Below are 13,323 nucleotides of genomic sequence, written 5' to 3'. Positions count from 1 at the left end.
GAACTGAAGGCCTTAGGCACCTCCTTTGCCTACACACAAGTTCATACGGGAAGTTGTTGGCAGGCGTTACTCAAGAGAATCTGGTAGTGGGAAATCAGTGGGACCTACACAGTCTTCTCCACTACCCTTAGATGATAGTCACTCACACCAGATGTTAATGAACATGATTCTAAATGTTTATATATATTAGAATTTACACAATAATCTCAAGTTGGATATCAATATTACTTTTTTTTAAAAAGATTTATTTATTTATTATGTATACAGCATGTATGACTGCAGGCCAGAAGAGGGCACCAGATCTCGTTACAGATGGTTGTGAGCCACCATGTGGGTGCTGGGAATTGAACTCAGGACCTCTGGAAGAGCAGTCAGTGCTCTTAACCTCTGAGCCATCTCTCCAGCCCCTTAATATTACTTTTTAAGCAAGAAAAGGGAGACAGAGAGAAATGTGTCTAGAGGCACAGTGGGTGGTGAGGGGTCATCTCTCCGAGCCCTGACTTTCGGATGTGATCTGTGTCAGGAGAACCTGCCACGGGGATTCCATACTACTTCAGTCACGTGGATACACAGACGGCTGTGCTTTCAAGTGTTTAACCCATGCTGCCCCATAGGATTTCTTTCTAAGCATAAAAACCCAGGGTTTTATGCTTAGAAAGGCTTGTTCTTGCTGAATGTGGTGGCACACGCCTTTAATCTCAGCACTCGGAAGGCAGAGAGGCAGGTGGATGGATGGATGAGTTTGAAGCCCTCCTGGACTACAGAAGGAGTTCCGGGGCATTCAGGGCTACACAGAGAAACCCAGTCTAAAAAACAAAAACAACCCCCAAACCCAAAGATAACTTATAAACAACTGAAGCTTGTTTGGCACGAGCAAATGGTGCGTTATAACCTGGTGGATGGCATCCTGTGGGGAGACGTGGTAAGCATGCTACCTTGGCTCTCACCGGCTTCTTATAAAGTCGCTATGCCAGCATCTAATCCTAATTACCACCTCCACAAAACATTAACACGAGTTTGATCATTGAGTCTCCGGCAGGAACTTTTGGGGGCTACGTTCTCTCTGGGTTGAGTTAGTTTACCGACTTACTGTTACACTGAACTTGAAATTCTTAGCACATTTATCTCCAAACCTGTGATTTTTCTCAGTGCAGTCCCCAGGGAAAATGGAGCACACGGGTGAGCAAAGTAAGACACGGCACAGGATTCGTGTCTGCTGTCCTTTGTGATTTTATTTTCACACTGTGTCCCTGGGACCCCTGAGTATAGCATCCCAGTGGACCCATGAGGCCTAGAGTTCAGTGAGACTCCAACTAATTAGAAGAGTGTTGGATCTGTGACTAAGTAGTCAGGAAGGGCACTGGACTGGCAACTCTGTCCCTGGAACAAGAAACTACCTGACATACCGATGAGAACACAGAGGGGACGTGAGCTCCAAGAAACATGGGACCCTGTGACGAGCTTTGCTACTTGTATTGCTTTCCTGGGTTAACCAGTCCCTTATGCTGCAAGTACTGGCATGTAGGGGGAGATGGGCCCCCCAAAATACTGGCATGTAGGGAGAGATGGGCCCCCAAAGTACTGGCATGTACAGAAAGATGCCCCCTCCCAAGTACTGGCATGTAGGGAGAGATGGGGGTCCCCAAATACTGGCATGTAGGGAGAGATGGGCCCCTCAAGTACTGGCATGTAGGGAGAGATGGGCCCCCCAAGTACTGGCATGTACGGAGAGATGGAGGTCCCCAAGTACTGGCATGTAGGGAGAGATGGGTGTCCCCAAGTATTGGCATGTAGGGAGAGATGGGCCCCCTCCCAAGTACTGGCATGTAGGGAAGACAGGCCCCGCCCAAGTACTGGCATGTGGGGAAAGACAGGCCCCTCCCAAGTACTGGCATGTAGGGAGAGACGCCCTCCCTCCCCCAACTATGGCCATGTACAGAGAGATGGGGCCACCCCATCCGGAGTTTATCCTCCTTTCACCCCACAAAGCTGACAAGTATCGGTAGGACATATGACTCTCACAAAGCAAAATAAAAAACAGTTGAGTTCTTTGGGCAGCAATATTTCCCCCGTTCTGGTAACAAAAAGCATGCAAATGTAGAAGATTCACAATATAAACTGTAGTGTCTGTGACCTGACATGTGTCCATGCTTGTGTGTCTAAAAATGAATAGTACTGGATAACGTAAGATTCAAGATTTGTTTAGTTTTTGATCCTGCATGGTCCCAGAGTGGCCCTTTGTGATACTGAGACTCTGACATAGTTTACATTAGATGAAACACAGGGCCTAGAGAGCCAGGCATGAAGGCCTGGATGACAGTGGAGAAAAATTCTGGATGTCAGTGACAGCTTTTTTCTTTTTCATAACATCTCCTGTCTTAGGAGACCTCCAAAGGCCGGCACCATGCTTTGTGGTTTCCAGCCTTGGAACTTTTAATGTCTATATGAAATTTAGCACCATAGGTATTTGATCAATAGTCTTCCAATGAATGTACAACGGAGTGAGTAGGTGAACTGGCTTTCTTCCTGTCTTCTACCCCAGGTCTACCAGAAATAGTTAAACAAAATGAAAAGTGTCCTTGTCTCCTCAGTGTGGGCGGACCTAAAGATGAATCAGCCTGACATGAGACATTCCTACCTTGAGGAATGTGCGTTAATCATACAGTGACCACACAGCCTGAGCTGCCCAGGCCAGGTCTGGTTCTTACCTCCTATCCATGTAATTATGGAGTCATAAATGTTCCATGGTCTGGATGATAAATTGCATCATAGGGAAAACTGCTTCCAAGCACTAACTGGAAGATGCCAGATATGGGGTCCCCGAAACACAGGGGGACACATGAGGACAGGAAATATTCCTTAAAATCCTTTTCTGCTCCCAAATTCTAGGGAGAGATATTTAAACGCAAATTCATTCTAAAGTTAAAGCTGAGTGTGATTGGCATAAAACTGCAATCCCAGCACTAAGGAGACTGAGGCAGGAGGATGGTGAGTGTAAGGCCAGCCTGGATACATATTGAGATTCTACCTCAACTGCCCACCTTACCTCAACAAGGAAAATTACATAAAACATGGTTAGCTCTCAATAAATGCATTCCATCATATTAACTTTCTTCACTATATTAGTCATCCATTACAATGTGTTTATCATCTTATTTTTTAAAAAGATTTATTACATATACAGATGTATTCTGCATGCAGAAGAAGGCACCAGACTTCATTGTAGATGGCTGTGAGCCACCATGTGGTTGCTGGGAATTGAACTCAGGACCTCTGGAAGAGCAGCCAGTGCTCTTAACCTCTGAGCCATCTCTTAAGCCCTATCATCTTATTTTTTAATTTTTATTTATGTATATGCATATGTCTCTTGAACATGGGTATATGCCATGTGTATAAGAAAGTCAGAAGGAATTAGATCCTCAGAGTTGGAATTACAGGTGGTCATAAGCCTCTGGACCTTGTGCTGGGACTGGAATACAGACTCTCAACTCCAGCCCCAGCTCACCATCTTCCAGTCTGATTTGTCTGGGAACGAACCTACAACTTACCATGGATAATCTCATATTGATAATTAGCGTCTGCAAGTTCATTTCAATCTTTAGATCCATAAATCTGAGCGGTATATTACAAAGTTATTAAAGTTCAGAGTCTTAATTATATAGGTGGAGTCTCTAACAGCTGGGAAGACTGAATTATTTTGTGGACAAAGAATTTTTCCAGGCCTAGAACTCACACCACCTTAGCTTTTATTAGCAATATTTGCCAGACAGTAATTTTATGTAGAGATAATAAAGTGTATTTTTTGTATGGGACCCCACAGTGTCTCATCTCCTGATTCATCAGGACGCTGATTTCATAGTATGATCTGCTCTGAGACTTTCTATACATGCATTTTTCTAGTTTTACTTTCTTCATTATATGTAAAAATCAGAAGGAAAGTTGGCCAGAGTGCAAGAAGAAATGGTTCCAGGGGTCTAGAGGGATGGCTCAGTGGTGAAGTATGCTTACCACTCTTGCAGAGGACTTGCCGTGTTCGGGTCCCAGCACCCACACAAGGCAGCTCACCGCTGCCTGTAACTCCTCCAGTTCCAGGGACTTGACGCTCCCTGACCTCTGCATGTGCCTGTGTGCATGCTGTGACCATAAACTCAGGCAGGTGCACAGACACACATAATTTTGTTTTGTTTTTAAATTTTGAGACAGGGTTTCACTGTATAGCCCTGGCTGTCCTGGAATTTACTCTGTTGACTAGACTGACCTCGGACTCGGAGATCAGCCTGCCTCTGCCTCCCAAGTGCTGAGCTTAAAGGCGTGTGTCACCATGCCCCGCTATAATAAGTCTTTTAAGACAAATGAAAGAAAGGGTTGTTGGTATCGTCTCCACTTTTATTCATTCATTCATTCATTTATTGTGGTATTGGAGCTGGAACTTAGGACTGCACACGTGCTAGGTTACCCTAGCATGTTACCCTTGAGGTGCCTCCCCAGCCCTCCCACCTTTATCTCTGTTTTGAAGGGCTAGTAACTCTGTGGAAACAGAAATAAGTCCTGGTGAACTACAACAAAAGCTGGCAAAAGGCAGCCTGCAGTGCGCGGCGGCAGCGAAAATTGCAACGTTCTAAATCAAGACTGACAACGTAGCTCCACACGGACGGTGCTGACCAGGGAAGAGAGCTCCCATTGCTTTTCCTTATTTAACAACATGTTTTCCTCTGTGCACCAAGCTTAGAGGCCCAGAGCAGCGTTTAAATATAATTTTAAAAAATTTAGCACTTACGTTGCTAGTGGAAAGGAGTCCAAAATTTTAATTCCAAGGTTGGCAAACATGCCAAAGCTTGTCTAAGGGAGTTCTGCAGCCTTTGATGAGAAGCAGCCTCTTAGGATCACCTGGAAGCTATTCTAAATTGCACAGGGTACTCACTCCCATTCTGACCTAATCCCCTGCCCCACCTGCCGCTGACTCTTTGAAATTCTCTTTTGAACTCACGACGGGGAGAGGATGTCGTTCCAACGTCGACCACCAGGGGGCATACTCTCAAAGTCGGCTCAGTTCTGTCTGGGCAAGAGGCTGTGGTTTTCGCTCCTTAGCCCCAGTGCATTTTTTCAACCCTTAGGAAATATCCTTTACATGAAATGAGGACTATTATATGTGTATTACTCTAGACATATATATTTTTTTAAAAGCTAGGACTGGCGTGGTGGCGCATGCCTTTAATCCCAGCACCCAGGAGGCAGAGGATCTCTGTGAGTTTGACGTCAACTGGTTTACATAGAGTTCCAGGACAGCCAGGGATATGTACAGTGAGACCCTGTCTCGGGGTGGGGCGTGGGAAGGGAATAATCCCAAAAGGATGAGAATGGACGTGGAGGGGGGGGGGAAGGCATGCCATAAGGTGACATTTCCCAACCATGACAGACCCCAGTAAAAAGTTCAAACACACACACACCAACAACTTACATAATGCTGTAGTGGTAATAATAAAAACCAAGGGCATTTCACAATAAATTGCGTATTTTACTAAATAAAATTTACATATAAACGGAGCAGAAAATACATAACTAAGGACCCTTTAATTAGAAGCAACTGTTAAGAGGAAGACAAGCGAAGGTGTTTACAGTGACAGCTCCATTCTCTTGAGTGGCACTAACTCCCATAGGAATGCTCAGAGTTCCAAAGAAACACACGGCTGTGGTCCCAGCTAACTCGGGGACAGGAGGATTCCATGAACTCAGGAATAAGGCTAGCCTGGTCAACATAGCAAAATGAGGAAGGGAGGGAGGGAGGGAGGAGAGGGGAGGGGAGGGAGGGAAAGAGGCAGAGAAGAAGGAAGGCAGGAAGGAAAAGAAGGGGAAGGGGTAGGGGAGGACAGGGGGGGAGGGACAAAGGAAATCCGGGTCAAGTCCACATCCAAGTTCACAGAGAACAAATAACTTTGGCAGGACTTGGAACCAGGTTTGCCTGTTACCCGTGCCCCAGCCCTGGCCACCGCAGCACACTGCTCTTGGACAAGGAGGTGACAATACAACTAGCTATAAATGGTGCTGAGTGCACGACTTCAAAGAACTTCACGGCAGTCTCTGCCGAAGAGGAAAAGTTGACTGCTGGAGTGCATACTCCAGAGACAGCATGGTTCCCATGCACAGTCGGCCACGGAGATGGCAAAGGAACCCGGAGTCAAACCGGAGGCACTGAAGAGATGTAGAGATGGGCGAGCACAGAATTCAGGCCAGAATCTCCTTCGTCAGGTGACGGGACAGTTACCAGAAGACGCAGATCACCCAGGGACAGCCAGATAACTCGGAATGCCACTCAGACTGGCCCCTGCTGGAGAGGCCACCTGAGGCTGAGAAGAGAGCCTAGTACCTGCTTCCTCTCTTCCAGGCCCACTCCAATCTCCTGACAGCGGGCCCCCTGTCCGAACCCAGTCCACAATGGCAGAAGCCTGCAAGACCACTCTTGTGCTAGTCATCTTCTGTTACGCCCAAAGGTTCGAGGAAATTAATCTGACCCAAATCATCATGGGCAAATTAATTAAAGCCAGCCATGAATTAAAGCAAGCTTTTTATTTGTGCACACCGAGTGCCTTCCCCCTAAGGCGGGGTTCAAGAGGTCAGCATTGGATGAGAGGAAGACAGGGTTTTCATGGCTCAGGAGTAGGGGGTTTCCAAATGGGGATTTGGTGTGCAAAACAGGCTGGGTTACAGGAGCAGAACATAACAAGTTAGTCCTAACGACCTCCTGAAACAAGACATGATTGCAAGGTGATCGTAACAACAGGTGGTCATAACAAGCTTTTGAAACAAAAGTAGGGTTGCAAGCCAGTTATAACAACTTTACCTCCCCCCCACCCCCCAGCTGAGGACTGAACCCAGAGCCTTGCACTTGCTAGGCAAGCGCTCTACCACTGAGCTAAATCCCAACCCCCAGTGATAACAATTTTCTGAAATAAAGACATGGTTGCTGTTTCCTGGAACAGGCAGTACAGGACTTTTTGTAGTTAAGGTTACAGGTGGAGCATAGGATTCCTGATTCCTTGAGAAACAGATTTAATCACAAACAGGAATGAACCTAATTTGTCTTTACTATAAGATGGCTTTAAAGCCTAAGATGGAGGCAGTCTGGTTATCACTTCCACATGAGGGGCTGAGGAAAGGTCTACATCTGAGGGCAAAGGGACCAACCAGGCACAGGCATATCTTGTTTGGTTGTTGTTCTACAGAATGAGAAATTTAAGTTTCCTTTAAATTATAAACCATGAATCTTTAGACTAATTTGATAACAGAAAAAAAAATCTCTTTTCAAATTACAGTCGACTTTTTTCTTGCCCACAGGCGGCAGAACCGTGTGTGTGTGTGTGTGTGTGTGTGTGTGTGTGTGTGTGTGTGTGTGGTGTTGTATGTATAGTGTGCATCCCATGATGCACACGTATGTATGGAGGGCAGTTGTCTTCCTCTCTCTCTCTCTGCTTCACTTTCTTGAGACCCCAGAGCACATTTGTTTCTGCTTGGCTGGCTGGCCAGTGAGCTCCTGGGATCTACCAGATCCATTCCCTCCAGGAGTTAAAGGAGACCACAGACATGCTCTGCTTTTTACCTGGGGGCGGGGCTTGGAACTCCAGCCCACAGGCTTGCACTGCAAAACACTCGTTTCCAGCGAGCCATCTCAGCAGCCCCACAACCACCTCTTTCAACTCACAGAAAACAGGAAAACAAAGCATTACCTAATGCCCCAGGCCAGGTGCAGCAGCATCCACCACCCTAACCTGTCCTCTCTAAAGGAAAAGGAAGTTGGGGACCAGCCTTGCGGAGTTTTTTGGAAGACAACGCTTTTGGGTGGATTTTTGCGTGACTGTGTATAGTCTGAAGAGGTGGCATGCTGTGCTTAGAGTCCCGAACGTAATTCTTCAGGAATGTGGGAGTTCTAGGTCAGCTGCAAGGGACTGGAGTGGCCACTTTGGTCCTGAAGGGGGACACTGGAGCGCCCTCTAGTGGACACGGTTAATCAAGCGTGGCGGCCGGCCGGCCGGCCTCTAGTGTCTCTCCTGGCCCACAATCGAACCAACTCAGGAATACGACTCAAAGGCGGATTATATTTGGTGTGTCTCCCTTTCAAAAGATTTCCAGAAAAGCGATTCGGAAAGTCCAGGCCTTTAAGTGCAGCAGAGCGGAGGAGGTGTCAATAGGTTCTGAGCTTAAGCCCCAAGACATGGTATCTTCCCCGAGCATGACTTTCCGGATTTATACTTTAAAAAAAAAAAAAAAAAAAAAAAAAAAAAAGTCAGTTTCTCCTGCAGCTTCGGACAGTTCCGGCTAAGTAGGGCCATTATATCGTTAAGATTACAGACTTTGGAGTACAGTTTTTCTTTAACATTTCCAAGTCTGTCCACTCCTTCTTTCTTCTCTTTATGCCACAGCTCCGGGCTCCTTCTGTCTCATCCTGCTGCTCCAGGTTCTTCCTCAGCAAAGATGAATCAGGCTCAGCATCCTTCCCTCTCCCCTCCACAGCCTTAGCTCTAAGCCTTGCCCTCCATATGCCGCGCTGTGTTTTCAGGAAAACACAGGATTCCCCCTGTTTCCCAAACGCCAAGGCTAGAGAAAGGATGATTTAAGCTTGTCCTCGGTACATCTATCATTGCCCATGCAAAGCCTGGGACATGAACAACGCTCACTATCTGTCAAAAGCACTTTTCTCCTATTTCCTCATTTAATCGGAACACATCCAGATTCCTCATTCTCTGATTCTACAGGTGAGGAAGGAGTCCGAGACTCACAAGGTCAAGCGTCTCGCCCACGGGGCGGAGACTGTACTCAGGTTCCTTGGTGCTCTAAGGCGAATGTATTTGGCCGAGACTCCTGCAGACCTGGGTTTGAATCCCGGCTCAGCCACGGAGTTCAGACAAGCCGCTTCACCTCCTCGCGCCCGCCCGTGTCTCACTCTGAAGACAGGGTTTCCAATTCGGGATTGTTACTAGGACGATAAAGCGTGCATCAGCAGCGCCTGGCTCCAGGCCGCAGGAACTATAAATGTGTGAGCTCCCTTTCAGACCCCGAGCTTGGCGAACCGCTTCTCCTATTTCTACAGCGGCTCCTCCCTCTCGGAGCTGCCCAGGCCACTGGGGGTGCCAACTGTGGAGCGCTGTGCCGGGCTTGACGCTGCATCCGGTACCCAGTGATCCTTAAAGAAGCTCTGGGGAGCGAACTGATGAGGGGAGGCAGGAGAGGGACAGGGGGGGCTGGGCCGAAAGGAGAGAAAGCTGGCACCCACTGCAGAGGGGCCCTCCACGCCGCTCGCACCTTCAGTGTCCCCAAGTGGCCGAGGCTCGCCCTCTTCCCTCCCTAGCCGGCTCTGGGTGGCGTCCCCAGTATATCCAAAGGCAAAGAGTGGTCTTTGGAGGCGAGGGCGCGTGGGCACGCGGGCTCTGCGTCCCTCGAGCCCCGGCCCCGCCCTCCAGCCCGCCCCGCCCCCTCCCCGGCGGGCTGGCTGGCAGGAGGCGGGGCGTGCGCGCCGGGGCTCGGGACGGAGCGGGGAACGCGCGTGCAGCTTCTCTCCGTCTGAGCCGCCGGGCAGAAGCCGTGGCTGCCGGTCCCCGCGGACTGGCAGTGGGCGGGGAGCGGAACGCAGGAGCCCGGCGCGCGCCGTCGCCGCCGCCGCCAGACAAGTGTTTTTTTTGTGTGTGTGTGTGTGTGTGTGCGCCAGGGCCGCGGCTGCCCCAGAGCTCCGAACGCTCGCACGGTGCAAGGGATGCGAACGGCCGCCGCGGCTGTACCAGGAGGAGAAGCCGAGCGCCGTTGACCTGAGCGAGGGGAGAGGAACACCCCCCGGGTCTGCCGAGGGAGGGGGAGGGGGACGGCGGGAGCGCGGGGCGCACGCCGGGCGGGGCAGGGGGTCAGTGATGACCCGGCGCGCGGGGAGGCTGCACGCCACCGCCAGCGCCGCCGCCGCCCGGAGCATCTGCCGCCTGAGCTGCGGATCGCGGCCGCCGCCCGGGCCATGGAGACACTGAACGGCCCCGCGGGCGGCGGCGCCGCGGACTCCAAGCCGCAGCCAGCCGGCCAGCATCACCGCCACCACCACCTGCACCCCCTGGCCGAGAGGAGGCGGCTGCACCGCGCACCCTCGCCCGCCAGACCTTTCCTCAAGGATCTGCACACGCGGCCCGCCACGGCCACCCCCTCTGCGGCCCGTGCCCCGACTCCCGCCGCTCCTCGCTCGCCCAACCTCGCCGGGAAGGCGCCGCCGTCGCCCGGGCCCCCGGCCGCAGCCGGCCGCCTCTCCCGACGCAGCGGCGTAGTCCCCGGCGCGAAGGACAAGCCGCCGCCGGGCGCCGGAGCCAGGTCGGCGGGTGGCGCCAAGGCCGCCCCGGGGACTAGGAGGGCGGCGCGCGCGGGGCCGGCGGAACCCCTGTCCCGGGTCGGGAGGCCGGCTGGGGCCGAGCCGCCGCCTGCCGTCGCGAAGGGCCGCAAAGCCAAGCGGAGCCCCGGGACTCCTCCAGCTCGCACCGTCGGGCCCCCGGCTCCCGTCGCCCGGGTCCCCGCCGTGACCCTCTCGGTGACCTCGGTGGCCGGCTCGCGTATCAGCCACACGGACAGCAGCTCGGATCTCTCCGACTGTGCCTCCGAACCCTTGTCTGATGAGCAGCGTCTGCTCCCCGCCGCCAGCAGCGACGCCGAGTCGGGTACCGGTTCCAGTGACCGGGAGCCCCTGCGCGGAGCACCCACCCAGACCTCCGGAGCCCGCGGGCCGCCGCCGGGCAGCCCTGAGTCCCCCGCGCTGCTCACGGCGCCCCCTGTCGCTGGTGCCGGTCTCGGGGGCCGAAGCAGCCCAGGCGGGGCCCCCTCAGGGTCCCCGGGACCCGGTTCGGTGGAGGATGTTGGGGGCCGAACGCCACCGGAGCGGACGATTCTCGGGACACCCAGGGAGCCTAACTTGGGCGAGCAGCCCCGGCTCCTGGTGGTGGCTGAGGAAGAAGAGTTGCTGAGGGAGATGGAGGAACTGCGTTCGGAAAATGACTACCTCAAGGTGAGTGGCCTCTGGGGTGGCAGGTGTCTCGGAGGCCGACCCCGGATCCTCTGGCTGCCCTGAGGTCCGGCGAGCCCAGTCTGGGTGTGTGTGGGGGGAGAGCTCATTAACACCTTACCTCTTCTACTTTGCACCCCCACTGCTCCCCAAATCCACTAGGTTCTGGTAACTTAACCCCAAACTTGTGAGAGGACCTGTAGGTCTGTTTTTTTTTTTTTTTTTTGTTTTTGCTCTTTGCTCTTATTTTTAGAAGTCTTGCGTGTCTTCGCCGATGCCTTTTGGGTGGCTGTAAGTCGTTTTGAGTGCATTGACCCCTATACTGTCACCTGTTGAGGGTTATCTAGATGCCCAGCTGTGACCCTACACGTGCCTTTGTGTGTGGTATGGTTTCCAGGTGCCAGACTTACCCGCAGCTCCTCCTGTGAGTTCAGAAAAAGCTGGGCCCTTACCTGCTCTCCTCGAAGTTTTCGGGGTATAGCAGAGGGGGCTGGTCCTTTTAGTGATAAACACATTTTAAATTCGGAAGAAACGCTTTGAACTTGTGGCCTGTGTTTCGGGACAGTAATATTTTTGGGAGCAGCCCTTTGTAAGTGACCACAAGGAGGTTTTCAAACCCTGTATCAGAAAAGGACACCCTGGCTCTTTCCAAGGAACTGCATGCAGCCTCTCACACTCCTGAGTGTTATCCAATGGGGCCTGCTAGCCATGGTCTTGTCATGTTAGCCTTGGGATATGGGATAGATGGGGTAGATAAGCAATCAGCCTCCACCTTCTCTCCAGGGCTGGCCTGCAGAGCAGAGGGTTTATACAGTGTTAGGGGGTGAGTTAAAAACAGCTGGGGTGATTTGGTAAGAGAAGACAAAAGGGGGGTGGTAGTGAAAGTGACCTAGTTTGTGGTAATCCTCAGGTCAGGAAATGACTCCAAGAGTGTAAATCTCTTCACTCCTCTGTTAAGATGTTGTTGAAGGTTCTCCCGCAGAGCCAGGCGGCCCCTGCTGTACCCAGTGGGTGGTGTGATTTTGTTAGCAGGTGTTGAACCTGCCTGATTGAGGCTGGGACAGAGGTTCAGGTTTTCAAGGTGAGGGTAGTGAAATGTACAGTTCAAGCTGGAATTAACGCCTTCACTCTGGGTCCTCTGAACCCAAATCAGAAGTTACTCTTGAGTCCAGTGGTTAGGTTATCATATGCGAAGCAAGGCAGGCAGAAGCCAGAACTGAGCACTTCAGGATGCTTCCTGTAAGGTATTTGCATTTGTCCCTGGCTCTTATGTAATAGATAGCAGAGTGCATTGCAAAGGTGTGGACAAGAAAAGGCAGCTAGCCATGTGGTGTGGGGCTCTCGTGAAAGCAGGCAGCACTGTGCAGATGCCTAGTGAGCACAAGGTCCCGCAAGGTGAGAAAGCGAGCCCCAGCTGTAAACTTAACCCACGGCCTATGACCTGCAGTAGTTCTGATCAGATCACAGGCATCCAAATTAAAACTGCTGAGCAGCAGAAAATAGAGTTTTCTTTACAGAAACTGTCTGTCACAGCATCCTGGATCTTCCAGCAGGCGACTTAGACCTCATTTCTAAGTTAATTCTTGGGTAACCGCTTTATTTGCCTTGCCTGATTCCTTGATTTTAAACACATGATTAGATCCCCAGTCAACTGTCTGACCTGGGAGTCTGATTTATGTGGCTCGGACATGTCACTGGACCTTCACAACATGGACTGGATTTTGCCCACATCCTCCACACCCCATCATGGTAGGTGTAGAACTGGGGGGACCCCCCCCCCAACATGCTAAGCAAGAGCTATACTACGGCCCTGCACCCTCCAGACCCTGCTGCTGGTGTGTTTAGCACAACAAGTCCAGTTCCACAGGCAGGATGCTAGCTAGCTGTCCGACACTTGCGTCTTGCCCAGGGTTACCCTGTCAAAAAAGCGGTGCTCCCTTCTCTCCAGTGGTGCTCTCCAGAGCCTGTATACCAGGCTGCACCCCACTTGCCAGCGGAGCTGGCATATACCATGCAATGCCTCAGAGCTATTTATTTATTATTTTAAGCTTTCCCAGGGGACCTCTGTTTTCTTCTCAGGTGGAAGGCCCATAATGAGCATGTCTCACTGGCCTGTGTTTGAAGGGCCACAGAAATCCCACTGGTAACATTTGATTTGCAAGAAATGTTCAGTGCGGCTTCCCAGGCAGCAAGTGTCCCGGCCGTCTGTTCACTGGGCCTGTGGAGTCCATCCTTCAGCCTTTCCTTGGACAGCAGGGGGGAAGAATTGGTTAGAAGGGGTCTGAAGGACAGCAGGAAGCCAGAAT

At 51.4% G+C, this 13,323-nt stretch overlaps 1 protein-coding gene across 1 annotated transcript in view; it reads left to right on the top strand.

Annotated features, from left to right (window-relative positions):
- The first annotated feature begins 9,906 nt into the window (after positions 1-9,906).
- Mtcl1 (microtubule crosslinking factor 1) overlaps positions 9,907-13,323 on the top strand; it is a 117,786-nt gene continuing 114,369 nt past the window's right edge. The window contains 1 exon segment of the mRNA XM_059278759.1: positions 9,907-11,020. Coding sequence (XP_059134742.1) covers positions 9,992-11,020 — 1,029 coding nt within the window. The 5' untranslated portion in view covers positions 9,907-9,991.

Source organism: Peromyscus eremicus, chromosome 13 (genome assembly GCF_949786415.1).
Source record: "Peromyscus eremicus chromosome 13, PerEre_H2_v1, whole genome shotgun sequence".
Lineage (NCBI taxonomy): Eukaryota > Metazoa > Chordata > Mammalia > Rodentia > Cricetidae > Peromyscus > Peromyscus eremicus.
This window is presented reverse-complemented; position numbering and strand designations above follow the sequence as displayed.